The following is a 27,086-nucleotide window of genomic DNA, read 5'->3' on the forward strand; positions in this document are numbered from 1 at the left end:
CACTGGATGATCCTTGAAATCCTTCCCACCCCAACCCATTCTGTGAAAGCTTTCAAGTGCCAAAGCATGTCACACATCAAAATAACAGGGATCTCTCAAACACCCACAGCTGCAAGAAAACAACCTCAAAATCCCCCCACAAAAGATGGATGATGCCTGTTGGCTGCTCTCTGAGAACTGAAACTCTTCTGAATTTCCTGCTGATTACAGGGGAGGTTTTTTTGCTTCCTCTTTGCTTGTCTGGTTTACAAGATTTTGTGTCTTTCTTGTTCTGAAGGAATAAGTAGAGAATAATCAAAATCGAGATCTCCCCTCCCAGGTGAAAATACGGGTCTTGATTGAAGGGAAAACACAGGGACTGGAAAACTCTGACGTACCTGAGTTCTCCCTGGCATTCCTGAAGCCAGGAATCACCCTCCCCACACCAGCCAAACTCATCACTCTGCTCAGACTCGATCTGATCTGCTGCAATGCCAGGGTTTTCCTCACTACCAAGCCACTGTGGTGGATCTAGGGCTGGCAAATCCCCTCTTCCTGCAGAATTCCAGTTGCAAGAGGATTCCCTCATCCTCGGAACAAGAGGTTTTTTTTGGCCACAGTTTATATGGCTGGATAGCTGAGTACTTTGTTATAAATCTTAGGAGTTTGTAGGAACTCTGTGCTCCCAGAGACTCGGGATCAGACCCGTGAGGACATCTCCTGGCCACGGGGACTTTCTGCTCTGGTTTCTTGTGCTGTATGATCACAAATCCAGGGATCAGCTGCATGCGGAGCCCTCATTCCCTGCCAGGGGAACAACCTCCAATGGAGACTTTCCAGGGAAGCTCCAGGTGAGAGGAGAGCAGGGCAGTGTCCCGGGCTTGTCAGAGGCACAAGCAGAGGAACACAAGTGACAGCTGAGTTATGCAATTGTGGAGAGAAACTCCGGCAAAACCGAGCTGGTGACAGAGGGGGGAAAAAATTCCTCCTGCTAAGTTGGGCGCGGGCCTCTGGCAGCGTGAGTCACCCTGAGCTGCCATGGTTACGGAACAAGGATTCCTGAGCAGATCCAGAGCCTGCTCCCAGCGCTCACTCCTTCCAAACTTGGAAAACAGGCAGTGGAGGTAAGGCCTAATAGCGAGTGGGTGTCTGCAAGGAGCAGAGTTACACAAAACCCTGGGGAAACGGCGTGCAAAGGGCAGCACCGTGTAAAACTGGGATTTCTGGGTCTCTGTTCCCCTTCTTGTCCGGTTTGCAAGGGCTGCTGCTGTCAGGATTGTTCCACACAGGGCGGGGAAAAAAGAGGATGTTTCCACAGCACGGTGAGAAAAAGCAGAGTAGTGTCACGCAGATGAATCAGCTGGCACCAACAGTGAGTCATGGAAATGCACCATGGAAATTCTCCAGCGCAGTGGAATCTCTGAGGCGCACCAAACCTGGCACCAGGGGCAGCCAGGATGACGTGGGGCACCAGCACCTGGCCAAAACCTGCTGCTGCTCACGCCTGACCTCGCCCCTGCCATCCACATCCGAGTCATGAGGTGTTCAGGCAGGGATTTCAGCAGGGTTTTCATGGAAAAGCTGTGCCTGACCCTGGCTTTCAGGGAGCCATGGCAGCAATCAAAGGGCACGGTGGTGGAGTCTGTTTGCTGATGATCAGCTGAGCCCGACCTGGGCAGGGTGAAAGAGGAGGGAGACACAGTCAGGAAACCAGGACAGTTCGGGGTGTCACCATCCATTATTTACCAGCACACCCCGCTTTGGGCACGCTGGTGACACAGGGCTCTGCAGAAAGCTGAAAATCTAACTTTTGAGGGACTTTCTGCTGGTTTCTCCCCCAGTCTCCTTCTCTGCTGGTCTGGCAATGATGTCCTACAAGCCTCAATATCTCCCCACCATCAGCTGGGCTCAGGGGCACAGAACAAAGCAAAAGCAAGCGCAAGCAGCGAATTGGACCTGGCGTCTGTGATTTATGACAGGAAAATAGAGAAAAGCCACCCAAAGCTCACCATCAGCTGATTTCCAGCATGCCTAGCTTGTCCAGTCACCCAGGGGCAAGTTTTTGTGTTCTTTGCCACAGTTCCACTGTTAACATGGAGCAAACACCTTTTCTTTATGTGGCCTTGGTTTCCTACTTGTGCAAAAATGAATGCACGGCCATTGAAAACCTTCTGTATGGAAGCACAGAAGCGATGGGTAGAATGGTGTTTAAAATAATATCAGTCTTTTGTGGTGCATGGACCTTAGGCTGAACAGTTTGGGGTGGAATTAGGTTCCTCTGGCACACTGAGCCTCCTGCAGAATGGTGCAGAAACTCCTAAGATGAGTATGAACTGAGCCAAATACTTTGTATTTGCCTGTATTTGCCAGTGTTTTAAGCCCATGAATAATAGAAGCGAAGAGGAGAGTGGTGCTTTCTCACATCCCACCCAGAGGGGCTCCACCATGGTGTCTCTGAGGGGATGGATCCCTCAGGCAGCCCCGCCATGGTGTGTGTGAGGGGATGGATCCCTCAGGCGGCTCTGCCATGGTGTCTGTGAGGGGATGGATCCCTCAGGCAGCTCTGCCATGGTGTGTGTGAGGGGATGGATCCCTCGGGCAGCTCTGCCATGGTGTCTGTGAGGGGATGGATCCCTCAGACGGCTCTGCCATGGTGTGTCTGAGGGGATGGATCCCTCAGGCAGCTCTGCCATGGTGTCTGTGAGGGGATGGATCCCTCAGGCGGACCCGTCACGGTGCCCGAGGAAAGGCTGCCTCAGGCGGCTCTGCCATGACGCCCCTGAGGGCATGATAGAAAAGGCAGGGAGCAGCTCCCCTCCGCCCAGACGTCCCCATCCCGCCGCCAGCTCGGGAGCACGGCAGGGAGCGGAATCCCCGGGATGGAGGCCGCGGCCCCGAGCGCAGCGGGCCGAACGGGGCCAACATGGCGGCGCGGGGCGGGCGAGGCGCGCGCTGACACCGCCCCCCCTCCCCGCCCGTCCCCTCCCGGCGGCGCCCCCCGCCCCCGGCGGATCTCGCGAGAGCGGGCGCTGCGCTGCGGTAGGAGGTCGGCGGAGAAGGACGGACGGAGCCGCCGCCGCTCCCGCCGCCGCCGCCTCACCCTCCTCACCTTCCTCCTCCTCCTCTTCCTCCTGCCCCTGCCTCAGGAAGATGCCGCGCTCCGGGCCGCTCCCCGCCGCCTTCTCGCTGCTGCTGGCGACGGCCGCGCTGCTGCCGGGACCCGCCGCGGCGCAGAACGGTGAGGGAGGGCGGCGGCGGGGGGAGCGGAGGGGGGGGCGCGTTGCTATGGCGGCGGGTGCGCTGTGGGCAACCCCGCGGGTGGGGGGACGACCCTGGGTTTGGGGGGAATCCCTCGCGATTTGGGGCCCCTCAGGGGAAGGGGGAAGGCGGGGAAGGAGGAGAAAGGGAGGGGGGGACAGGCTCGGCCCCCCCCGGCTCCTCCTGAGGCGCCTCGTGCCGCCGGTAAAATGGAACATCTCCTCATCTCCTCCCGCCTACTGAACCTGCATCTGCCGGGCCGCCTTAAATCATTTATAATGCAATAAAGCCCGTAGTTCCTTAGCAACTGGAGAGGTCCTTCTGATAGGAGCGTAAAAGAAGGAATTAAGGGAAGGGAAAAAAAAAAAAAAAAAGAAAAAAGAAACAACCAGCCCACCACACCCCAAGCCTTCTCCGCTCCTTGTAGGATAGCGTGAGCTAAATCCAGCGCGGCTGCCTCCTCCCCGGCGAGTTCGCAGCCAAGTGCATGACAATTAGTGGCAGAGCGGAGCGGGGCCAAGAGGCTGCTCCAGCCGAGCCTCCTGCTCCGAGGAAATCCTGCAGCGCCCGGGAAAAGCCTGTGTGCTCCCGGCAGGCCGGGCAGGGCTGTCGGCGCCCGGAGCGGGAGAGGCTCCGTGTGCAGCATCGTGGGCAGGGCTGCGGGGCCCGGGGTGCCGGGAGGGGCAGGGGCTCGGCTCTCAGGAGGCTCTGCTCTGAGGAAAAGCTGGAAAAGCTGCCCAGGAGGAAGGGCTACCTTGGTGATACACCAGTGCCACGCTACTTTCATCATTTCACCCTCCTTTCCCTCTCCTTCCTTTCTGCTCTGCAGATAATATTCGGCCCTAGAGTTTTGCGGGCTGTTGAGGTGAATTTTGCCTTGCAGCACGGTTGGCTTTCAGGATTCCCCTTGGCCCTTTGCTCCAGGGGAATCCTGAAATCCCAGGACTGTGGAATCCTGAAATCCCAGGGTTGTGGAATTCCAGCCTGGGAATTTGGGTTGGAAGGGACCTTACAGCCCATCCCTGCCGTGGGCAGGGCCACCCTCCGCCAGGCCAGCGTTGAGGCTCTCAGCGTGTTTGACATTGATAGGTGAGATCCAGACGGGAAAAACGCTGTCCCGAGGATCCCGGGTGAGAATTCTTCCCTGAGCACGCGCAGGTTTTGCAGCGTGGGACCAGCAGCGAGCCTCGTGTCTCTGTGAACCAGTTTGGCATCCGCGCTGTGAATGAGAGCTGGAGGCTCTCTGCAGAGTCAGGCGCTTCCTTGTGGAGCCTGGGAAAACCCTGCTGGGGCTGTGTCGGAATTAGGGATCCCGGGAAGGGCTGAGCTGTGGATTCAGTGTGGATCTGTGCCCCCCGTGGCACTGCTGGGTTCCCAGACATTCCAGCCACGGGCGGAGGGAGGGGAGCAGCTCCCGGGAAGGAGTTAAATGGGGATGGGGCGTGTGTGCCGTGCAGGAGGAGCAGCGAAGGTGTCAAATGCCAGCAGCTGGGATGACAATCCTGCACGGCTGCGGGACACTGCAAACATTTGGGTTTGGCAGCAGTTCCGAGTGGGGAGGTCAGCCGTGAAGTGAATTTTGGGGAGAGCTGGAAAGGGGCTTGATCCTGACTTCAGTGCTGGGCTTGAAGCCCACCAGAGTGATCTTGGCATGAGGGGAGATTACAGCCCCCTGGTATGTCCTGAAAGCTCACTCATTTTTATTTCTAATTAGGTAGGAAGGAAAGATTGCAGCCCCCTGGTATGCCCTGAAAGCTCACTCATTTTTATTTCTGATTAGGTGAGGAGGGGAGATTGCACCCCCTGGTATGGGAAATTGCAGCCCCCTGGTATGTCCTGGAAGCTCACTCATATTTATTTCTAATTAGGTGGGAAGGGGAGATTGCAGCCCCCTGGTATGGGAGATTGCAGCCCCCTGGTATGCCCTGAAAGAAGTGGTGAGGGGAGATTGCAGCCCCCTGGTATGTCCTGGAAGCTCACTCATTTTTATTTTTGAAGAAGTGGTGAGGGGAGATTGCAGCCCCCTGGTATGTCCTGGAAGCTTACTCATTTTTATTTCTAATGAAGTGGGGAGGGGAGATTGCAGCCCACCCGGTATGTCCTGAAAGCTCACTCATTTATGTTTTTAATTAAGTGGTGAGGGAGACTCAAAGTTTCTGTACTGCTGTGGGAGCTCACACAGGTGAGTGAAAATCTGCTTGGGAAGGGGTGGAGCACTCCAAGCCAAGTGAAAGGTTGAGATCTTTCTGACTAATATTTATTGTTGCCCCAATTTTAATGTAAAGGCCCTGCCTGCAGAGGAACTGGGCTTTTTTCAGCAAATAATGGCCCTTGGGAAACTTCCTGAAACAGAACAATTCCTCTTTGGCGTGGAGAACAGGTCCCGCTGTTTCCTGAGTTGTGGATATTCCTTCAGCTCCCCTTTGGAGACAGCTTCTCACCCATGGGCGTGTGCTTTGAAGGGGCAGGGAGGATCCCAAAGGGCAGGAATTTGTTATCTTTTACTGGTGTGGAACCATCAGAGCGATGAAAGGTGATAGTCCAAGCCCTGCTGAGCTCGGTGTGGAGGGAATGGCCACGGACCTGTTGGAACTCCAGGTCACCGCCCACCTGGAGCAGAAAATTCCCGCTGGAATGCTCAGTGTTAGTGGGAAGCAGCTTTTTTCCCACCTCTGACAGGAGATCCTGAATTCCCAGTAATTTTTCCAGACTTCTGCAATCCAGAATCTTTGGAGTCAGGCTCACCTATGGATTTCAGCTTGCTAGAACTGGAAGGAGGTTTTTGACACTCGAGTGGCTGATTTTGAAAGTTCGTGCATAAACACCTTGAGATCTCGGGGAGATGTGTCAGGAATTGAACTTTTCCTGAATATTCTGCTGGGGAAAGGATCAGTTTCTGCTCATGGCTTACATCCAGAGCAGAGTTCTGATGGAACTGTGGGAGAGATGGGGAAGGATGAAGAGGAAGAGAGGGAAAAAGCCAGTCAGGAAAATCTGTGTTTAACCTGCACTTTCTAAGGGCAGCTGTTGGAAAATCGCTTTAATGCCTCAAAGCAGACAGCAGCTCCTCGTGGAGAGGAGGAAAACGTGGCTTTTCCACTTGCTGTTTCACCTTTGAAGTATCTTTATTTCTAAACAAGCAGCAGGACAACCAAAGGCTTCAGTGCAGTGATAATTCCACCCCAGAGTGGCGAGGATTTAAAGGTTATTTTATTGTCCAAAATTGCTACTTGGGCTGCCCCCTGGGAAATCTGCAGTGGTTTTTTTAGCATACCAGCACGAGAGTTGGAGTGGGAGCATGCTGTCAAGTTCTGCCCTAAGGTGCAGAGAATTCTTCACCCCAAAATTGTTTGGGTTGTTCTAAGCTGGATGTGAGGGAAAGTAAAACCAAATTAATTCACATGGTGCTTGTTGAGTTCATCCTCTGCATGGATGAAGAAGGAGCTAGCTGGCTAAAACCAGAATATGGATTTTCTGTCAGCAGAAACCAGCATAAAAGTGGCCATAAAATCAGGAAAATTAGCTAAGCTAATCCTGAATCCTGAAAATGAATTTCTTCATGAAGGAGCCAGCGAAAAGCTTGGCTTTTGTCCTTGTTTGCGACTGCGGAGCCTCATCCATTCCGCAGCGCCTGAGCTCTGCTGTGCCTCTTAATGGTGCCCAGATCAACGTGAGCAATGGTTTCCCTGAGCATTTTTGGAGCCTGAGTGTGGGCTGAGCAGCGAGGAGAACGTTCAAAGTTCTCTTCTCCTCCCCACCAGTGCTTCTCTCCCTCCTCCTCCTCCTCCAGCTCCGCGCTGGGAGCTGCGATCCGGGCGGGATCCAGGCAGGATCTCCCCTGCTTCTGCTGCTGTCCCAAGTCCTGCTTGATCTTCCCAACCCAGCCCAAGGTGGCTTTTATTTATTTAATTTTTAAGTAATAATTTAATTAAATTTAATAATCTAACAATAATTTAACATTTATTATTTATATCCCGACTTTATTTCCTGGTTTCAGTCATTGCTGCAGCTCCTAAAATTCACACAAGTGCTGTACCTGGTTCCAGTACTGGGATTTTATCTTTTGGGCTATTTTTCTCTAGGGCAGTGTTAAAGCTTTACTAAAATCAGGACAGTTCCTGTGGCCACGCTCCTCTTAAGTTTGGTTTTGATTAAAGCAGGAGGGGCAGCAAAGCACAGGTAGCCCACACGGCCTTACCCAAAGCCCTTTTCCATTTTTAAAACTTCCGCAGCAGAATTCTTCCTTCTGGAGGCTGGAATTGGGCTGACTGGTGTGGGATTCCACAGTCTGATCCTTTGGATGCTTGGGGAGGATGGGCTTTGTGTGCTCAGTCAAACTCCCCAAAGCAGGAGGATTTGGGAATAAATACAGTGACTTTTTTCCAGTTAATTCCAGGATATGAATCCTGACTTCTGTAAAGTTGGAGGGGGGAGCTTGGCTGTTAAAACAACTCAGGAATTATCAAAACTCTGTCAAATCCAATATTCAGTCATTCAAATAATGATAATTACCTGTGATTTTATTTTCATGGCAATTTATTTTTACTCCAGGTTAAACATTTGGTACCTGGTGCTGCTTGGTTTTTTGGGGTTTTTTTTTGGTGTTGGAGGAGATTTGCACTATCCTAGAGGAAAAATAGATTAAAATATCCTGTTCTGGTTTGAATAAACTACAAAAAAAAAGGTGATTTTTTTTTCCTCTAATTTCCTATAGTTTTGCATTCCATGCTTTAAAATCCACAGCAGTGGCTGGATGGAAGCAAGGTGTAGCTGCTCACATTTTGGGAGTACTCACAGGGATCTTCCACTGGTTTGGAAACCTAAAATAAAGCATTTTTTAACTGGTGCATTGATAGAGCAGGAAAACAAGAGGAAGGGGAATATCACAGCCTAGAAAAAACACACTGAGCCCAGAACTTCAGCTGGAAAAGTGTTTGCGAACGCATGGAATTCCAGGAGCTTGGGAAAACTGACACAGAGCGCCTTGGAAATGCTGAGAAAATGGATCCAAGTGGCCAGGGAAGAGCCTGGGAAGGCTTTTGGCAGCGCAGAGAGCTCCCAGCAGACGAGAGGCAGCCTGGAATAATTCCGTGAGGGCGGACAGCAGGAGTTTGCAAAAACAGATGCTCGGAGCATTTTTAAACCTGAGCGTGCACCAGCTTGGCTGAGCACTCCGGGGGTTATTTTTTCCCATGGTTTGTTGGGAAAGCTTTGTGGTGCTTCAGCAGAGCCTGCCTCAGGTTCAGGCTGTGAAAGGGGAAGTGTTTTAATTTCTGTCGTTTCAAAGTGCTTGGGGTGAATTAAATGGTGCTGGAGTGGCTTAAAAGCAGCTCTGAATCGGAGTTCAGCTGCTCTCTCTGTTAGCCTGGTGATATCCATGCAGGTGATGGGATTTTAGGGAGCTCCTGAGTGGTCAGAGGGTTAGAAAATCCCTAAAATATGAATTTGCAGCTCGTTTTTGGTCTGGTCCTCTCTGTGTTCAGGCAGCAGCAAATCCCTGTTTGTTGTCCTTTGGTGCATCACTTCTGGCTGAGGTCTCCTGATGGACAGAGAGTTCACCCAAACCAGCCTTTCCCAGGGAACTGAAGGGTTGCAGCTGATTCACATTTCCATAGGATCCCAGGGTGGTTTGGGTTGGGAGGGACCTTAAAACTCCTCCATGGGCAGGGACCTTCCACCATCCCAGGCTGCTCCAGGCCCGTCCAGCCTGGCCTGGGACACTGCCAGGAATCAGGGGCAGCCACATCCCATGGCCTAACCACCCTCACAGGGGAGAATTTTCCCCAATATTTAACCTAAACCTGCCCTTTTTCACTTTATAGCCATTACCTGTGTCCTGTCCCTCCATCCCCTATCCCCAGCCCCTCTCCTGGAGCCCCTTCAGGCCCTGCCAGGGGCTCTGAGCTCTCCCTGGAGCCTTCTCCTCTCTGGCTGAGCACCCCCAGCTCTCCTAGGCTGGCTCCACCCTTGGAGCATCCAAGCCAGCCAGGAATAAATGGCAGAGAGAAAATAAATGTAAATATTGATAGAGGCAGCCTGCTGGACTGAGCAGGGCAAGGAATGTTTCTGCAGTTTTAGCTGAAGGTGTGCAGTGTGCACTGACCAGGCAGCTGGGTTCCCACTTCAGCATTCCAGGGAATAAACTGGAAGTTCATTATGGGAGAGCACATTTGGGTTTGATTTGGCCCGAGGAGACCTGCAGCTCCCTCCTCTCCCTGCTGGCCACACAAACCGGGAGCTGAGCACTGCAGGAGGTTGGGAAATAAATCTTTGGGAAGCGTTTTCCCAATCCCAGAGCACCCAAATGTCTCGGGGTTGTGACTCAGAGCCCGTCTGCACCTGCACTCAGGGAGTTCCTGATGGGCTCTTCCTGGTTTTTATGGGAATTGGGGAGCTGGGCCTTGCCTGCTCTGCTGCATTTTCCTGCTGGGAAGCAAAAAATTCCAAGTCTGTTCTTTTCTGATGCGTGATCTCCATCCCGTCAGAAACAGGCGGGGTTTGTTTAAGGTGAAATGAAGGTAAAAAATACCTTTATAAAGGTAAAATCTGAGAGTGTCCCAGGCATGCTGGAGGGCTGGGTACAGAAATTCCAAATGCAGGTTGGAGCTTTGGAGTTGTGCTTGGAGAGCTGCTCTGTGCTGCAATTGCCCTGAGGCTGCACTCAGTGGAAAACACAGTCAGGAGCCACTCTTTGGGCTTCATTTTGCTGTAAGAAATGGGATATTGGGTGCATTTATTCCCTCTAGCCTAGGAAATTATTTTACATGGCACCCATCCTATAATGCTGTGGGATCACGGTCACCTCTGACTTCTGTCTTTTTGGAAATATTTGAGTTTTATCCCATTTCTGCCAATTCTGTGTGCAGCAGGGTTGGGGGTGATGCTGTTGCACTTGTCTGTCCCTGGGTACTGTGAGATCTTTCCTGCTCGCTGTCAGGCACGAGGGTAATTCAATATTTTCATTCCTTTTAATAGGATATTTGTGATTAGATCTTTTTTTCCCCCACTATAACCTCAGCTCTTTGCTTCCAAAACCAAATCAGAGCCAGGACAGTTCCAATTCCTCCCCAATTTCCAGGGTGCTGAACCTGACAGGGGGCTGGGTATTGTATTGATGGTTTTCTTGCAGCCTTGATTTGCTGCATTTTTATCTGACAGGGTTTTCAGCACTTTGCTGCAGGTTCTGAACTGCTCAGCAGCAGCTTCTGTTCTCACCCCAGGCTCTGAGCTGCGAGTTTGGGGTCTCAGGCTCCCAGAGCTCCTATTTTTAGCAGTGATTGGTGACCCCAATCTTGAGCCATATGGAGTAAGGAAAAAAAAAAAGCTAAAAAAGAAGAAATGTGGGGTTTGGTTTGCAAAGGAAGGGGATTATTGGGAAAATGGAGCCAAAAGCACCAGAGGGGCACTGCCCTGGTGCTCTTCTGCTTTGGGGCCTGACAAAACAGGTTTAGAATTCCCAAAGGATTTCCCAAACACGACCTCGTTGTTGTCCTTTTGCCAATTGAAACGGAGCCTCTCAGAGATGGGAACTGCTAAATCAAGATTCTTGGGTGCTTTGTGGAGACCTGGATTGGCTTGGATGGCAGTGGAAAAAACAGCACCTTGGGTTCAGGAAAAGCAAATTCCTGAGGGCCGTCAGAAAATCCCTCCACGTCTGCCCTGTTGTGACAGTCCTGTCACAGTTGGATCAGTTTATGGGGGATAAATCCCCCAGTGCTTTTGCTGGGCTCTGTTGAGGTCTTTTAAGAAAAATCTTTAAAAGCTGCTGTAAGATTGCTGCACAGCTGAACAAGGAGAGCACGAGGGACTGCCGTGTCCCCCTCTGAGGGAACAGCTTTTAGCACTGGGTATAAACCAGAGCTTTGGGTAGAAACAGAAGCAGAACCTTTTAACTCGGGGTAGGGGACGTGGCTCAAATGAGATTTTGTTTGGGTCACCCTTTCTGGTCCCCTCAAACACCGCTGAATCCCTGCAGAGTGATCAAACACAATTATTGTTGGGACCATGGTGCTGATAATCATTTTCTTAATTTACACTGAGCAAAGGAAGCGTCTCTCAGTGGTCTTTTTTTTTCTGCTGCCTCTCTGAAGAGTCCAAATCTGCTTGGCCTTTAATTGGATTTTGTTTTGCTGGGAAAGCTCTGGGAGCAGGGGAGCTGCTCTGGGGAAAGCTGCGGGGCTCCTCGTCAGCTGGAAACCCCCAAGCTCAAAAATAACCACAAACTGGCCTTTTGAAGGGGTTTTATTGCCATTCAGCCCAGAAATTGTGTGAGGTGTGAGGCAGGATGAGTGCCCAGCACAGGGAGGTGATTCCTGCCCGGGATTAGGATGCACTAATCTGTGCTGGAGTGGAATTCCAGCTCAGGAATGGGGTGCTGGAGCTGCGGGGAGGAGCTGCCCTGCCCAGGTTATTTCTGGCCCTGTAATCTCAGCAGTGTCAGTAGGCCACGGAGATCAAACCTCCTCAGGGAGGGAGGAGCTGGGCTCTGCTGGAACCCCACATTCCTCATCCCAGGGGTTTGGGGCGAGCTGGGAAAAGCCAAACAGCTTGGGGAAAAATACCGCTAAAAATGGGATTTTAGCTGGGAGCTCAATGTGCACAGCAGAGGAAATCTGCTCCACAGAGTGTGGCATCTCTACTGCTTTTTAATCCATTTCCTTCCTGCCTTCCTCTTCCCTGTGGCTGGAATTCCATCATTCTCCTGTGCCTGGATGCGCTGAGCAGGTGGAGCCGTGTCCCTCTGGACGTGGCTCTGAGCAGGCAGGAATCCTCTCCCGCTCTGGAGAGCCTCAGCTTGGAACAATTAAAGCATCTCTGACCCCATCTCCCGCAGCAGGGCCAGGATTTTACACATCAGGCGGTTTAAACTCCGATTTAGGCTCCCAAACGTGCTCGGAACGTGTTATCCCCTGTGCTGATGCCGTTCCCTGAGCTCACAGAGGAATTATTTTTGTGGCTGAACGGCTTCTCCTCAGCCTCTGTTACATAACCCACAATTCAGCAAAGGGCATTTCTTTTGAAAGGTCGCTGGATGGAAATGTCCTTTCCCTCCCTCACGAGGAGATGGAGCAGCTCCTGCAGAATGAATGGAAGGGGGAAAAAGCAGCTTTGCTGCGGAGAAATGGAATCAGCCTCCCGTCAAACCCATTTGTTGGCTCAGGAAAGGTCAGCGCAGAGCTGGGGAGCGCTGAAAACCTTTGGTTGTTTAAAATCCTTGCACTGCGCCATCAGAGAGCCAGGCTGAGGGTTTTAAAGAGCTGATCTGGCACAAGATGGTTTTTATTGCCGACGTTCTCGGTGCTCTCCGTGTCTCTGAGACAGAAATTTAGTGCTCTGTGAAATTTTTTGGGCTCTTCAGTTGCTGTGATGTGGAGACAGCAGACAAATTGGAGTAGCTGCCTGCTCCTGCTCTGCTTCCTGTGCTGCAGCTGAATCCCTTCCCACTGCTTTCCAGGGAATGGCTTTTTAGTTGTTAACATGGATTTTTTTGGCAGTTTCCAGGAGCCCTTCCTGCCCTGGCTCTTTCTGCTTCGGAGGGATTCTTGTATATTCCTTAGCTGCAACACTAAAATTCCTGTATTCCCTAAAAAAAAAAAAGGGATTAAAGCAGTGACTGCTGGCTGGGTGGACTTTTCCCTGCCAGGAATGTGCCGAGGAGAGCAGAGAACAATTCCTGCCTTTGCTGAGCATGAGGTGGGTTTAATCCTTGGAAAAACCTGTAGGAGAGGAGGGACAAATTCCCCGTGCAAGGAAATCTCCTTGGGAGGGATTCAGCCCAGCTTCCTGCCAGCACAAAGCTGCATTTTCCATGGGATTACAGGGGATGTGGTTCTGGGAGGAGCAAGCTGGCGTTTCCCTGGAATGCCTTTGCCATCCATGGCTTCAGGGAGGATATGTAAATTGTGGAATTGCCTCGGGAAGTTCCCTGGACTTGGCTTTTTTACCAGGAAATACAATTGGTGTCTCCTGTTAGAGCTCTTCCAGCACTTCTGCACTGATATTCCTTAATATTTCCATTGAAATATGGGAAAAAATGTGCTTTTTAAGGCACTGGACTTGGATCTGGCTTCACAGGTTGGTCAGCTGGCTCTGCTCCATCTTTATCCATCTATTATTTATTCCAGAGAGCTGATCCAAGTGTTTTAAGTAAATAAAAGATTTTCCGTGCTTCCTGTAGAAGTGAATATTTTGATTTCAAGTCTGCAGTGAGATAAAAATGATTCTGCTCCCAGGATGTCCCAAAAAGACAGAGCCACTTCCACAAACCCCATCCCTTTAAACCCCCAAGGCGCAGAGCCCTGGAATTCTGTAGTTCAGGCTGGAGGCCTGGGCGCAGATGGGCTCCAGCAGCAGAGCTGGAAATGGGAGCAGGAGCTGTGACAGGCACTCGGAGCTCCCCTGGGGACAGGCAGGGGCCCACGGTGACATTCCAGCTCTGGCAGAGGCTCCTCCTCGGCCACTGCTGCTTTATGGAGCCAGGGAACTGCCAGAGCTTCATTCTTCCCGGCTAAAATCTGGGAAAGAACTCCTCCCTGCTCCTCAGAGGGTGCCTGCAGCCCGCAGGGACACCGGTTATGGAGCCAGTGTATAAACCTTGTCCTGGCTGCTCTTCCCTGGGGGATGTTCCAGCCTTGAATCCGTTTTCACCTGCACCCTTCAGGCAGTGGCAGCAGGAGGATTGCAGTCTGCAGTCCCTGGGATTGTGTGTTCTGAACCCGGCCAGGAGGGGATTTGGGGGAATTCCTGGGCCTGGGGCAGGGCTGTGCCTGCTGTGCCACACCAGGGCCCCCTCCCAGGGGTGTTCCCACGGGCTGTGCTTGGGTGTGCTTCCTCAGGGAATTGTGGCTGCTGAGATCGGCTTTAGCACCGTAAAAGTGACCAGAAAATACCACCTGTGTGTCAAAAGCGTGAAGGGAAGCATCCCTTTTTTTATTCTGGAAAAAACTGGATAAAACCATCCAGGTGGGTGTGGGAGGGTCTCAGGCTGATCTCAGGGGTTTGTGGGACCAGAGGATCATCAGGAATCCTCTTGAGCCAGAATTCCCTGATTTATCTCCAGGAACTGATCCCTGTGTCCTGTCCCCATTCAGGAATCCTCTCCAGCCTAAATTCCCTGATTTATGGAGTTGATCCCTGTGTCCTTTTCCCTGTTCAGGAATCCTTCACAGCCTAAATTCCCTGATTTATGGACCTGATCCCTGTGTGCTGTCCCCATTCAGGAATCCTCTCCAGCCTAAATTCCCTGATTTGTGGAATTGATCCCTGTGTGCTTTTCCCTGTTCAGGAATCCTTTCCAGCCTAAATTCCCTGATTTATGGACCTGATCCCTGTGTCCCTCGGGCACATCCCAGTCTGGCCTCACCCCAGCCATTCCCCTGGGGATGCTCCCGCGTTCCCTCAGCAGAGCCGATGGATGGATTTGCCCCTAAACCTCCCGCATGCCGGGGCCTGGGGACGCGCAGGGAAGGGAGGGATGCTGGGCTGGATCCAGGGAATGTTTAATCCCGGTGCCCGTGGCCTCCGAGGCAGCGATCCTCAGGTTTCCCTGCCTGTGGAATGAGCCTGCTGCCCTGGCACAGCTCATGCATTTTAGATGATGCTCTCCGGGTTGTGTTCTCCTCTCTCCGGGAAGCTGCAGCATGAGACGGCAGGAATTGAATCCAGGGATTGCTCTGGCCTCACCTGGGCGCCTCAGGCCTGGCTTAAAGCTGCTCTGGAGCTGGCAAAAATTAATGGCATTAAGGCCAATTTTCTAATTTCGGGCTTCCTGGTGATAACAGAATGGGAGAGCATCGAGCCTATGGAAAACGAGTGGGAACAGGCAGGATGCTTCAGTGCCTTGCTGGAATTGGGGGGTTTCACCTCTTCCAGCTGCCACTTTTTGTGCATTTAACTAATTCTCAACATTTTTGGTGGATGTGAGCATTGCCAAGGAACAAAACATTAATCAGGGTGCTTTTTCCAGCCCAAAAGGAGTAAAAATGGCACGCTCTGACAAAGTGAGATTTCCCCGCCCTCAGAACTCTTCTCGCTTAATCAAGAGAAGAAGAAGGTGTTAATTAGCCAGGGCATCTCATTAACACAGCCCAGCTAAGGGGGGCAGCTCCTGCCTGGCGTTTTCTGGGATATTCCCATCAAATTGTCAATGTAATAAAGCAAAAATCAGCTGAGGTGTGGGCACAGCAAAGCTGAGCACTTCTTGGTGGGCCTTGCCTTTTCCATCTGCATTGTTATTTATTTATTTGAAGATTTAAAAAAATCAGGCTGCATAATTTAGGGATTATGCAGTGAAATATATATATATAAATATATTAATATATAAAAATAAAATCTGCTCCAGATCTCTCCTAAGGGCCTGAGATCAGTGAAATACAAATTTGTGATGTGCTGAGAGGTTTTCCAGGTGAGAAAAGACAGCCAAGCTCGAGATGATTCAGTCCCACAGCGGTTACACTTTATTTATCGTGGCTCCAGACTGAAAATCAGGTTTATTTTTGAACTTTAGCCCTGTAAACTCTCGGTTCTGAGCTTTGAAGTGTGCTTTGTGTTTTAAGTGGGATTCCCCTCGAGCAGCAGCCTCAGGATGGGGTGGGAGCGTTATCCTGCTTTTTGGGGATTCCTTGCTTACAGTTCTCTTTGATTGGGGTTGAAAATTTCCTTGCAACTCCTTTGTTTTCCCCTCATTTTGGTCCTGATTTGTCCACTCGTTGTGTGTGTTAAACCTGGTTTTTACTGTCTTTGAGCCTGGCTTAACATCTTTCTTCAACTTGGGGTTTACGGCAAAGCATTTTTATTTTTTGAACCCCATTTTTACACCCTTTTAAACTTGGGGAGATGAAAATTCTCTCTGCTCTGCACCTCCAGGGCCGTTCTCCTTAATTCTTTTGCACCTTGATGGAATTGGGGTTCCAAAAGGATATTTTAATTAATGGCACAATAATTTCTGCAGTTCAGGGGCGACTGCCAGGCACTGCCTTGTGCATTCTTACCCTGGCAGATTTTGCAGGAATTTCTGAGCTCTGAAAATCCTGCTTTTTCTCAGTGGGGATTTCTTTTTCTTTCCCCGACACAAATTTTAACACAGAGTTTGCAAATGTGAGGAGCCCCTGGAATTCCAGTGGAATTCTGTGTGCACACTGAAACATCTCCCTGGTTTTAGGTCATTAATCTCTCCTCGTCTCCATCCACACTACTGGGAGATGAGATCAAATCTTGAATAAATCAACTGCTTCCAGAAGAGATTTCAGATTAGTCCCAAATCTTTGGGTTTAAACCAAGCACATTCCCAAATCTATGGGGTTAAATTGAGCAGAGGCAAAAATCTTTGGGGTTAAACTGAGCACAGTCCCAAATCTTTAGGTTTAAACTGAACACAGTCCCAAATCTTTGGGGTTAAACTGAGCACAGTCCCAAATAGTTGGAGTTAAACTGAGCACAGTCTCAAATTGTTGGAGTTAAATCAAGCACAGTCCCAAATCTTTAGGTTTAAACAGAGCATGGTCCCAAATCTTTGTGATTAAACTGAACACAGTCCCAAATCTCTGGGGTTAAACAGAGCACAGTCCCAAATCTTTGTGATTAAACCTAGCACAGTCCCAAATCTTTGGGGTTAAATCGATCACAGTGCCCAGTCTGTGGGGTTAAACCAAGCGCAGTCCCGTGAGCCGGGCCTGAGCCAGGCTCTGGTTTTGGGTGGGTTTAGTTGGGTGTCTCTGGAGCAGGAGCTGAGCCGGGTGCGCTGCACAGGACAAGCCCAAGAAAGGCAGGGCCAGGCTCTGGCAGCGCCTGCCAGCCCGGGATCTGCCCAGTGTCACCCACTCCGTGCTGGCACAGCCGTGGAATTCACCAACAGTGCCCGAAGGCAGCAACACTGCCCTGCCCAGCTCCCCTGGGCTGCAGCCTCGGGAATAATTCACCTTTTCCCCCCCATTTTTGTTATTTTTTTTAAGCATGCCTGCTGCCTGTGCAGCCCCTGGCTGGGTGTGACCATGGGCAGTGGCCCTCTTCACTCGCTCACTGCTGCTGTTTGTGAGTGGCTAAAAATGCAAAATATTAATTCAGAACTGCCTTTGGTAATTTAAATATTTGTTAATTTATATATGGAGGCTGTTTGTCATCCCAGGGAGTGCTGGTCAGTGGGGTCAGGGTTTGCTGGACATAGGGGTCAGGGAGTGCTGGTCACTGGGGTCAGGGAGTGCTGGCCAGTGGGGTTGTGGTCATTGGTCACTGGGGGCTGTGGCCATTAGGGGGCTGTAGCTGTGGTCACCAGGGGCTGTGGCTGTGGTCACTGTGGCTGTGGCCATTAGGGAACTTTGGCTGTTGGTCACAGGGGGCTGTGGTCATTCTGGTCACTGGGAGCTGTGGCCATTAGGGTGCTGTGGCTGTGGTCACTGGGGACTGTGGCCATTAGAGGGCTGTGGTCACTGGGCGCTGTAGCTGTGGTCACTGTGGCTGTGGTCACTGTGGCTGTGGCCATTAGGGGGCTGTGGTCATTGGTCGCTGTGGCTGTGGCCATTAGGGGGCTGTGGCCATCAGGGGGCTGTGGCCATCAGGGGGCTGTGGCCATTGGTCACTGGGGGCTGTGGCCATCAGGGGGCTGTGGCCATTGGTCACTGGGGGCTGTGGCCATTAGGGGGCTGTGGCCATTGGTCACTGGGGGCTGTGGCCATCAGGAGGCTGTGGCCACTCTGGCCGTGGTTTCCTGCCCCTGCAGGATTTGCTGGCGCTTTCTCAGTGCAGAGCCCCTCTGTGCGGGGCTGCCCGGCTGCGGAGTCCCTGATCCCATGAGTTCAGCAATCAGGGAATTTGAGGTTAATCTTTTTAAATTTCAGGTATTCCTGTAGCCCTTCCTTGCAGCTCCAGCCCGGCTGCTCTTCAGCAGGACTGTGGCAGCAAGGGGCACTTGCTGTGTTTTGGGGACCCTTGGGTGTTTTTCCTGCCCAAAGGATCCTTTAGGATGCACCCCTAGTGTCGATGTCATTGTGCAGCTCTTTGTTGTCTGTGGCCAAATGAGGGACAGGGCATTAAATGCTGTTTAATGAGTGCTCCAAATCCACATTTCCATTTCTAAACCTCACTGATTTGTCTCTCATCCTAAAATAAGCCACGAATGTGAGGGCAGGGATGGCACAATCCGAGGAGAGGGGTGACATACTCGGAGTTTTCCTGGTGTGACACTGTCCCTCCCCACGCTGCTGCCCCAGCACAGCACCAGGACGGGTTTTGCTGCATAATCTGTCTGGCCAGCTGTGTCCTAATCCTGCAGTTTTAGGAGGGGCCTGGGGGAAGGGCCTGGTGTTGAGGCACTGCCATTCTCCTAAATATCTTTGGAAATAGGATTGAAGGACAATTTAGTGCGTGTGTGCTCCCAGCGGGGCTCTGAGGCGGGTAAGTATGGGAGGATTTAGGATATCCATAATAAGGATTTTGTGGCCTGAGCACGGATGTCAGCCCAGCAGCTCTGTCCACAGTGGGGGCACTGCTGGGGCTCCTCTGCGGGTTCCTAACAAAACAACCCTTTGGCCTGGGAGTGTTCATTCCACTGCAATTCCCTCTTTCCCGAAGCTGGGGTGATCAGCTCCTCCAGGAAAACAGGTCACTGGTATCCTGGGGAATTCCCTGCCCTGGAAGTCCTAAATAGATGGGAGAGGGGGTCAGAGCAGAGCTGACAGCTGCCACAGGTTTGGGATTTTACCCCCCGTGCCCCCGTGGGTGGGTCAGGGAAAGAAACCTCTGCAGGGAGCAGATCCCTGACCAGGAACACGGAACCCTGGCACACCCTGAGCCTCCCAGGGCTGAGAGGGGCCTGGGAATGCCCCGGTGGGGCTGTGCAGCTGCAGCTGCCCGGGGAGGGAGCAGCAGCAGTGCTGGGAGTTCCCTGCCCTGCAGCCCCGCCCTGCAGCCCTGTTCTGGGTGCCGTGGATGTCCCCAGGCTGTGTCACTGCTGATAGTGGGTGTCCTCAGGCTTTGTCACTGCCCGTGCCGTGGGTGTCCCCAAGCCGTGTCACTGCCAATGCCATGGGTGTCCCCAAGCCATGTCACTGCTGACACCAGGTGTCCCCAAGCCATGTCACTGCCCATGCCGTGGGTGTCCCCAAGCCGTGTCACTGCCGACACCGGGTGTCCCCAAGCCGTGTCACTGCTGACACCAGGTGTCCCCAGGCCGTGTCCCTGCCCATGCCGTGTCTCTAACTGTGATTTCTGCCCCGCTGCTTTGTTGTGTGTGAGCTCTGTTGTTTTCTGCCGCTCTGTCACTGCGTTTCTGCTGCCCCTCCCTGCAGCCGGGTTTGTCAAGTCGCCCATGTCAGAAACTAAGCTCACGGGGGACGCCTTTGAACTGTACTGTGATGTGGTTGGGAACCCCACTCCAGAGATCCAGTGGTGGTATGCGGAGGTCAACCGCGCTGAGGCTTTCAAACAGCTGTGGGATGGCGCTCGGAAGCGCCGTGTCACCATTAACACTGCCTACGGGGCCAATGGGGTGAGTGTGCTGAGAGTAACCCGCCTTACCTTGGAAGACTCTGGGACTTACGAGTGCAGGGCCAGCAACGATCCCAGGAGGAATGACTTGAGGCAAAACCCCTCCATTACGTGGATTCGAGCCCAGGCTACTATAAGCGTCCTGCAGAGTGAGTCCGGCCCCCGGTAGTGGCCCTGTAGTGTCTAGAGGCAGTGTGGTGACCCCGCCCCGTGTCCCCGCCCTGTGCCGCCCCGTGCTGTGCTCCCGCCCCGCGGGCTGCTCCTCCCTGTAGTGCTGTCCCCGTGTGCCACCCGTGTCTCCTGTCCTTAGGACCACAGCACGTGGGGAAACCTCGGGATGTGTGTTAGAGCTTCGTGTGAGACCAGCCCGCTGTGGGATTTGTGTGTGTTCCCTCCTCCCCTTAGTGCTGTAGGAAGTTTCCAGCCTCCCTGGCTTCTCCACCAGTGCCTTTCTCTTTGATTTCCGTGTTCTTCCCAGCTCTAACCGTTTTTATTTTGATTTCTTCTGTTCTCATGGAATTTCTGGGAATGCCTCCTCACCTGGTTTTGGTTACATATGTGCCTCTGGATAAACCCTTCCCTTTCAGTTCCACGTGACCTTTCGTGTTTGGATTTTTCCGTGAAGTCCTGGTGTTTCTTTTCCTTCCTGGCCAGCAGCATGTTCCCAAGGAATTCTCTGATGCAGCAGCACTGAGGAGATGCAGCCTGTGGGAGGAGGGGGGAATGTCCTCCCCAGCTCTGAACCCAAACCTGAGCTCAGTGACTCCCCGCAGGGCACAGGGAGCAGAAAGCCCTGAGAGCAGAGGCTCTGCTGGGCCCAGAATTGCTTTTTGTTCTCCATTGTGACAAAGCTCTCCTGCCTTCACTTTGCTTTTCTCCCCAGGCGGATTTGGGGGTTCATGTGGTCACATTCAATACAGAATTTTGGGCCAGATGTGACACTTGTTTTTGCCTAAGGAAATGGCAGCTGAGTCACAGGTAGAGGGAGTTAAATCTGCAGTGTGCAGGTACAGGAGAGGTGATTTCAGTTTTAGGTGATTTCTCAGTCTCCTCAGCTGACAGAAGAGCAGAGCAAAAGTGTGGTCTTGCTCCTGTGCTCCCTGCACAGATCACCTTTAATGCCCTCCTGGGTACAAGATACCAATTCTGTATTTGTATCTGGATTATTAATTTGGGTACCTTGAAAAAACGCCCCCTAAAGCTGTCCCCAAAGCCTGGTGCTGCCGTGGGCACTGCTGGATCAGAGACCTTCCCTCAGGAGATGGAAACAGCATTGGTGCACGTGCACAAATGGATGGTGACCCCTGAAATGGATGGTGTGCAGTGACTGCAGTGTTGGGTGGCCCCGGGTCCCTGGAGCTGCTCAGCCTCAGCCCAGCCCTCTCCCCTGCCGCGTCCTTTGGGCTCCCAAAGGACTGGAATGCTTGCATGGCCTGCAGCAGCAGCGCTGCCATCCTGGAATGATCCTGCCCTGGGACAAACCTGGAAACGTGTCTGCTAGGGCGTGCAGTGTGCCCCGGAGGGCCTGCCGTGGGACAGAGCCTGCCGTGGGACAGAGCCCTGCTGGTGGGCACAGCCAGGCTTTGGGTCCAGCTGCTGAGAGGACGCGTCCCTGTGGGAAGGGGCTTTCCCTCCCCCAGCCCGTGCACGGAGCTGCTGCAGGGACTGAAGCTCAGCCTCTCCCCCCCTCCATTAACTTTGTTACTTACACTGCTGCTGCTGCTGACCGGAGCTGCCTGCCCGGCTCCTGCCCAGCTCCATCCGCCGGGACGGCGCTGCTGCTGTACCTGGAGGGTGCCTCAAACCCTGACTGCCTTTCCCTGTGAGCTGGGACAGCCCGGCCGCTCCTGCCCGGGAGGAGGAGGAGCCCGCAGCGCTTGCTGACCCCGCTGGAGGCGGAGGAAACAGGGACGAGGCTTCCCTGCAAGTGGAGACTCTTCCTGAGCCTGCCCGCACGGCCTCAGCTGTTCCATGACGTGCCTGAGACTGTTTGGCTTGGAAATTGGGATTGTGTGGCTCAGTGGAGTTGGAATTTCCAGCTGATGGTGGTGGCTGCTGCCCTGCTGTGACACCGAAGGGCCACAGAGCACAGGCTCCATCCCGGCCTCTGCAGAGATCGACTCCTGAAAATCTGGCACCCAGGAACCACCATCTGCCTTCCACCTCACTCCGGATCTGCAACCAGAATTTCACTTACCGGGGTTTTTTTAGTTGCTTTGCTTGGGTTTTAACTGTAGAAGCTGAGCTTACATAAAATGGGCACTTCAAGTGATGTGTAAAAAGTGGTTTTCTAGGTGAGCATCCTCCTTTGGCTGCTGCTGTCCCAGTATTCCAATTGCAGTTTGTCTCCTGGATTTAAATGTGGAGGCTGATCCATCAATTTGCTTTTTTAATAACCAAATCAAAGTAACATAAATGCAGGTGGAGCTGGGAATGAGACTTGCAGCTGCCTTCAGCTGAACTAAAACTGAAAAGGTTGCAGGTCAGCCCTGAGTTACTATTTCAGACACACTCCAGAAATATTCCCAGAGCTCTGTCAGTGTTTTGTGGGAATGCAGATGAGCTCTTTGGGGGAGGAAAAGCACACGGGGCAGGCCAGGAATGGTACACGGAAATGACACAACAATTGTGGGCCCAAAAAATCCTTGAAAGGATAAAATGAAGCAGAAACAGAGCAAAAAATGTGACAATACAAACAGCAACTGCAGTGTTTCTGCAGTTACAGAATGATTTCAAGAGCTGGGAGAAGGAGGATTTTCAAAAAGGATGTGCAGGACTGGAATGCTCCAGGTCATCAGTGCATGGATATTTTTTGTCCCTGGGCAGTAACCTCAGGATGTGCCAAGGGGTACAGGGATGTTCCTTCCCCGTGTGGAAAGCTGGGATGGTTCTGACACAACTGGTATTTTCTGTTCTCTGGCTGTGTTTCATAACCTGCATTCCAGAGACTCCATGGATCATAAATTCATATCCCAAACTGTTACCACAAGGCACGGCAGAGCTTCCAGAATCAGAACTCCTTGCATGACTTGCAGAAATCAGGGAGATGTTTGCTGCTTCCTCCGCCTCCTGCACCCAGAGGGGAGGGAGAAGCAGCAGCTGGAGCTGCACCTCTGGAATTCCCTGTCCCTTGGTCAGGAATTCATCCCAGGCAGGGCACACAGAGGCTCTGGGGTGGCCTGCAGCCCAAGCTCACACTAAAAACCGATTTTTTTGAAGACTAACAACAAGAATTTTTAAACTGTGCCATCCTGTGTGAGGTGTTTTTTCACAGAATGCTTCAGAGCCGATGTGAGGCACGGGCCCTGCAGCAGAAAGGTTTTTTTGCCGAGTTTGGGGAGCAGCTTCTGTGGCTGTGCTGGAAATGAGCCAGCTGTGTGTGCTGGCGAGCAGCAGCACCCGCAGGGGCTGGAGCCAGCGTGGCTCTCCGACAGCAGGACACGCCCTCGCTGATTCTGGCACTCCTGACAGGCTTTGCCCTAAGAGCTGAGTTTGGTGTTGCCAGGTGAGGCTGTGGGGTGGAACAGCCCCAAGCAGGCAGCAGAGTGCAGAGCTCCGGGGCTCTGCTCGTGCACTGAGGCTGTTTTTGTTCTTTGTCAATGTTTGTGCCCAGGGTAGCTTCAGACACAAAGCAGTTGCAGCTCTGATTTGTGTATCCTGAAATTCCACTGTCAGGTTCTGAGCTCTGCTCTCCCTCAGCGTCCTGCCGTCCCCAGGCTCCCAGCCCCACACCAGGGAACCTGTGCCATTTGGAGTCTCCTGCGTGCACTGAGGGACACAGCAGCCTTTGGGCAGGGCTGAGCCAGAATGTCACTGGGAAACCTAAATTTGAGCCTGTTTGTATAAAATAAGGGTTTGTTCGAAACCTCAAGGAGGAGAATGAAATGCCAGCCAGCAAGAAGCTTCAGAGGAGTAACTGAGGGCTCATGTGGACTTTTCCCCTGCCTTTGGGCAGGGGCAAATCCAGAATATCACTGGGAAGCCTAAATCTGAGCGCTGTTCATATAAAAAAATGCTTTGTTTGAAACTTCAAGGAGGAGAACGAAGTGCCAGTCGGCGAGAAGCTTCTGGAGGAGCACCTGCAGCCGCAGGAGTGTGTTTGCTGTGCTGTGGAGAGTCAGGAGTGGTTGTTGCTGTTGCTGTCTGTGGCGCGGGGTTCCCCAATAACCACGAGGCGGTTCTGTCTCCGCAGGGCGGGCGCGGCGGCGCCCAGCGGTTCGGGCGTGCTCCCTCGCTGTGCCCCGCAGTGCCATCCTCCCCCGTGTGCTGTCCCTTCGCTCCCCCGGCCACGTAGAGTAGCGTCCCCGTCCCCTGGGCGCGGGCGCTGAGGGCTGTCCCTGTGTTGCAGAGCCGCGCATCAACGCCAGCGAGGACGTGGTGCTGCACGTGGCCGGCGTGGCCGTCACGCTGCAGTGCAACCTCACCAGCAGCCCCAGCCCGCTGGCCGCCAGCTACTGGGTGAAGAACGGCGAGGAGATCCCGGGCACCCGGAGAGCCTCCAACACCACCGAGTACAGGTGAGGGCAGGGACGGCGCTGCTGCTGCGGGGGTGTGTGCACGGGGGCTCTGCCGGGTGCTGTTTGTGGCACAGGGGGCGTTGGAGCGGTCTGGGTGACACAGCCACGCCTGAGGTTGCCACTCCAGCTGACAGACAGGCCTGGAGCAGCGTCAGTTCTGGGTACAGGGCACTGGACAGCTCTCTTTGCTGAGCACACTAATACACAGCAACCAGTCAGCGTCGTGCACAATACCTTTACCATCGCCTGTCACAACTACTGTCACTGCCATATCATCTTACAGTTCAGGCTTAAAGTTGTTGTTCTGTTTTCTTACAGTGGAAAAATCTTAGACCTTGTTTTTACTTACTACATTGACACTTTTATTTGCTTATAGTATCTTCTGCCTTTCCTAAGACCTGTTTCTGCTTGCTAAAAACACCTTCTTTGTTTGTGTTCAACATATCCTTTGCTCCAGCCATAAAACCTCCTTCCAGCTCCACTTAACCCTTGCTTTCTTAGTTGTCCAGTAACAACTGGCTCAGCAAATCCTTATTTAGCCATCTTTTATTCTTCTGTATCAAAACTTGCTTCCATCTCTATTCTGTTCTCAAGTTCCACGTTCAGGGATCTTTCTGAAACTTTCCTGTCAGACTTTCATCTTTCCCAACACACTTTCTTTGGTAGAATTTATAAGTTTAATAAAAAAGACAGTTAGGAGGCAGAATAAAGCAAAATGGTTAGATGGCCTGGGTTCAGGCAAGAAGCACACCTTGCTGACAAAGGCTCATTGCTAAAAGCACCAGCTTGTTGCATATTCATTGATCCCTGTGCATGATTCAAACATCCCTCTGGAGTTTAGATGTTCCTGGGCTCAGTTTTGGCTGCCCCCAACCATTTTATCTTCTTTGTGGCCCCATCCCCTCTCACACTCCCTGATAACAGAGGTTCAACAAGCCCCTCCCCTGCAGCCTGTCCTGTTCTCTTCATCCAGATAGGATAATCCAGGAATGTGAGGGAATTTCCTGGTCATCTCCTGAGTTACCCACAAAAAGCATCTTACATCTCATAGTTTCTACTTTAATATTATGCTATAAGCTAAGAAAAAAAAAAATTATCACATCACCATTTATAAGCCCTGTTAATAGCAGAAATAAACTACCTTAATACAGCAAAGTCTTTTAATATTATACTTATAGCATTCATTTTAATATTTTCAAAAAGCTAACTTTATGTATCTATAAGAGTTGTTGAAATTCCCATTGAGATGTTTTTAGCTGGCCAGAGGAGGGTTCAGTACACCCTGAGGGTGTCCAGCACTTCTCAGAAAGGCTTAGAGGAGTTGTGGGGGTGTTTTGTGAGGCAAAAGGTTTTGATAGAAGAGAAAACAACAAACAATACAAAACAAAAGCCAAAGCCATGTGCAGGTGCAGGGGAGCCCTTACACCTGGCTGGGACACCCAGAAAGCCCCGAGCACCTCTGTGAACTTAATGTTTTAGGAGGGCTTTTGGCTCCTATAGAAATAGAAATAGAAATAGAAAACAGCTGCATTCCTGGGGAGCAGCTGCAGAGACCAACAGGTGCCTTTGTCCTGGCACTGAGCCAGTTACGGTGGAGGAAACAGAGAAGTTTCTGGTGCTTCTCCCTTAAAGTGCTGAGGTGACCCTGAGCCCCTTTTCCTTAAGTGGAGACGTCGTGCAGGGGGGTGGAGGGTGCCCTGCAGCAGTGCCTGGCCTGGCATCCTCCGGGGCACCAGGGCACTCTGGTGTTCCTCAGCCAGGGCCGTGGGCGCAGCAGGGCTCAGGAGAGCTCTGGAATGCACAGGCTGAGCTCAGAGCTCTGCTCCAGGGCTCACCTGCACAGCAGCACACACACAGCGTGTGTGGGGTTTGTCCTGGCCATCTCCTCAGGGGTGGATCTGCTGCTGCACATCCTCCTGGAGCCCTGAATCCCGGCTGGGATGAGCAGTGGGAATGGGCTGGGCCAGGCCTGCCCTGGGAGGAGGGCTGGTGTTCCTGGGGTGTTGCTGGGGGTTTGTTTACATCACTGCTGTGGGATGGAGCCAGAGCCTGGCTGGAGTTGTGGGATCCCATGCAGCTCCCTCAGGGATGCCTCAGTCTCTTCCCTCTGTGATTTTCTTGAGCTGTTTTTTCTTTCTGTCCATTTTCCCCTTGATGGACAACAATCCAACTTCCAGTTCCTCGTTCAGCCAGGCTGAAGAGCACTTTAGGGATGTTTTAACCCCTGCTGGCAACTTGGTCCCAGCTGTTCTCTGTCGCTAGAGTGGCTCTTTTCGCTCTCCTTCACTGGCACAGGATTAGGGAATGTTCTAGGTTTTCATGGCCTTAGCAAAGCAGCCTCTGTGGAACTTCCAGCTGTGGCAGTTGGGTTTGATCTGATGATGATTTGTCCAAGTTTTTCCTTCCGTTTTCCCCTTCAGCTCACTTTGAGTTACCTGGTTCATTTTGCAATTCAGAACTGAGTCTCATTTCCTTCCATAGTTCCCTCCTGTCCCTTCCCTGGGCCTGAGCTTGAGGGGCTCAGCTTCCCTAATGACCAATTCATGGATCAGAGGGGCTCAGGGTCACTGGGAACTGCACTTTATTACCCAGGAGGGGCTGAGGATGACTCCTCTGGCATCTCCTCCAAACTGGGCTGCATTTTGCCTTCCAAATCCCTCTGCAAAGGAAGAATCAGGCTTGGCTTCAGTTTGGACTGCTGGGGAAGGCAGGAGTGCAGTGGGAGACCACCCCAGGGACTGTGGGAGCTCCCAGCAGCCCCAGGAGCAGCTGGAGAAATCCCAGATTTCCATTTGCAGAGTAGATCCTGAATTCCTGACCACTCCTTTGCTGATGCTGGATTCAGGCTCTCTT

The 27,086-nt window shown here is 52.3% G+C and overlaps 2 protein-coding genes across 3 annotated transcripts in view; both read left to right on the forward strand.

Annotated features, from left to right (window-relative positions):
- The first annotated feature begins 2,751 nt into the window (after positions 1 to 2,751).
- The window catches only part of LOC134558372 (neuroplastin-like), a 42,632-nt gene continuing 18,297 nt past the window's right edge, over positions 2,752 to 27,086 (forward strand). For both annotated transcript variants that reach the window (XM_063412151.1, XM_063412152.1), the window contains exons 1-2: positions 2,752 to 3,217; positions 24,065 to 24,233. In XM_063412151.1, the coding sequence (XP_063268221.1) occupies positions 2,767 to 3,217; positions 24,065 to 24,233 (620 nt within the window). In that variant the 5' untranslated portion in view covers positions 2,752 to 2,766. The remainder of the gene's footprint in view (positions 3,218 to 24,064; positions 24,234 to 27,086) is intronic.
- On the forward strand, positions 17,835 to 21,631 carry LOC134558375 (uncharacterized). Its single transcript, XM_063412154.1, has one exon. It carries the CDS (start codon positions 18,878 to 18,880, stop codon positions 19,883 to 19,885), a length of 1,008 nt encoding a protein of 335 aa, XP_063268224.1. The 5' UTR covers positions 17,835 to 18,877; the 3' UTR covers positions 19,886 to 21,631.

Source organism: Prinia subflava, chromosome 15 (genome assembly GCF_021018805.1).
Source record: "Prinia subflava isolate CZ2003 ecotype Zambia chromosome 15, Cam_Psub_1.2, whole genome shotgun sequence".
Classification (NCBI taxonomy): domain Eukaryota; kingdom Metazoa; phylum Chordata; class Aves; order Passeriformes; family Cisticolidae; genus Prinia; species Prinia subflava.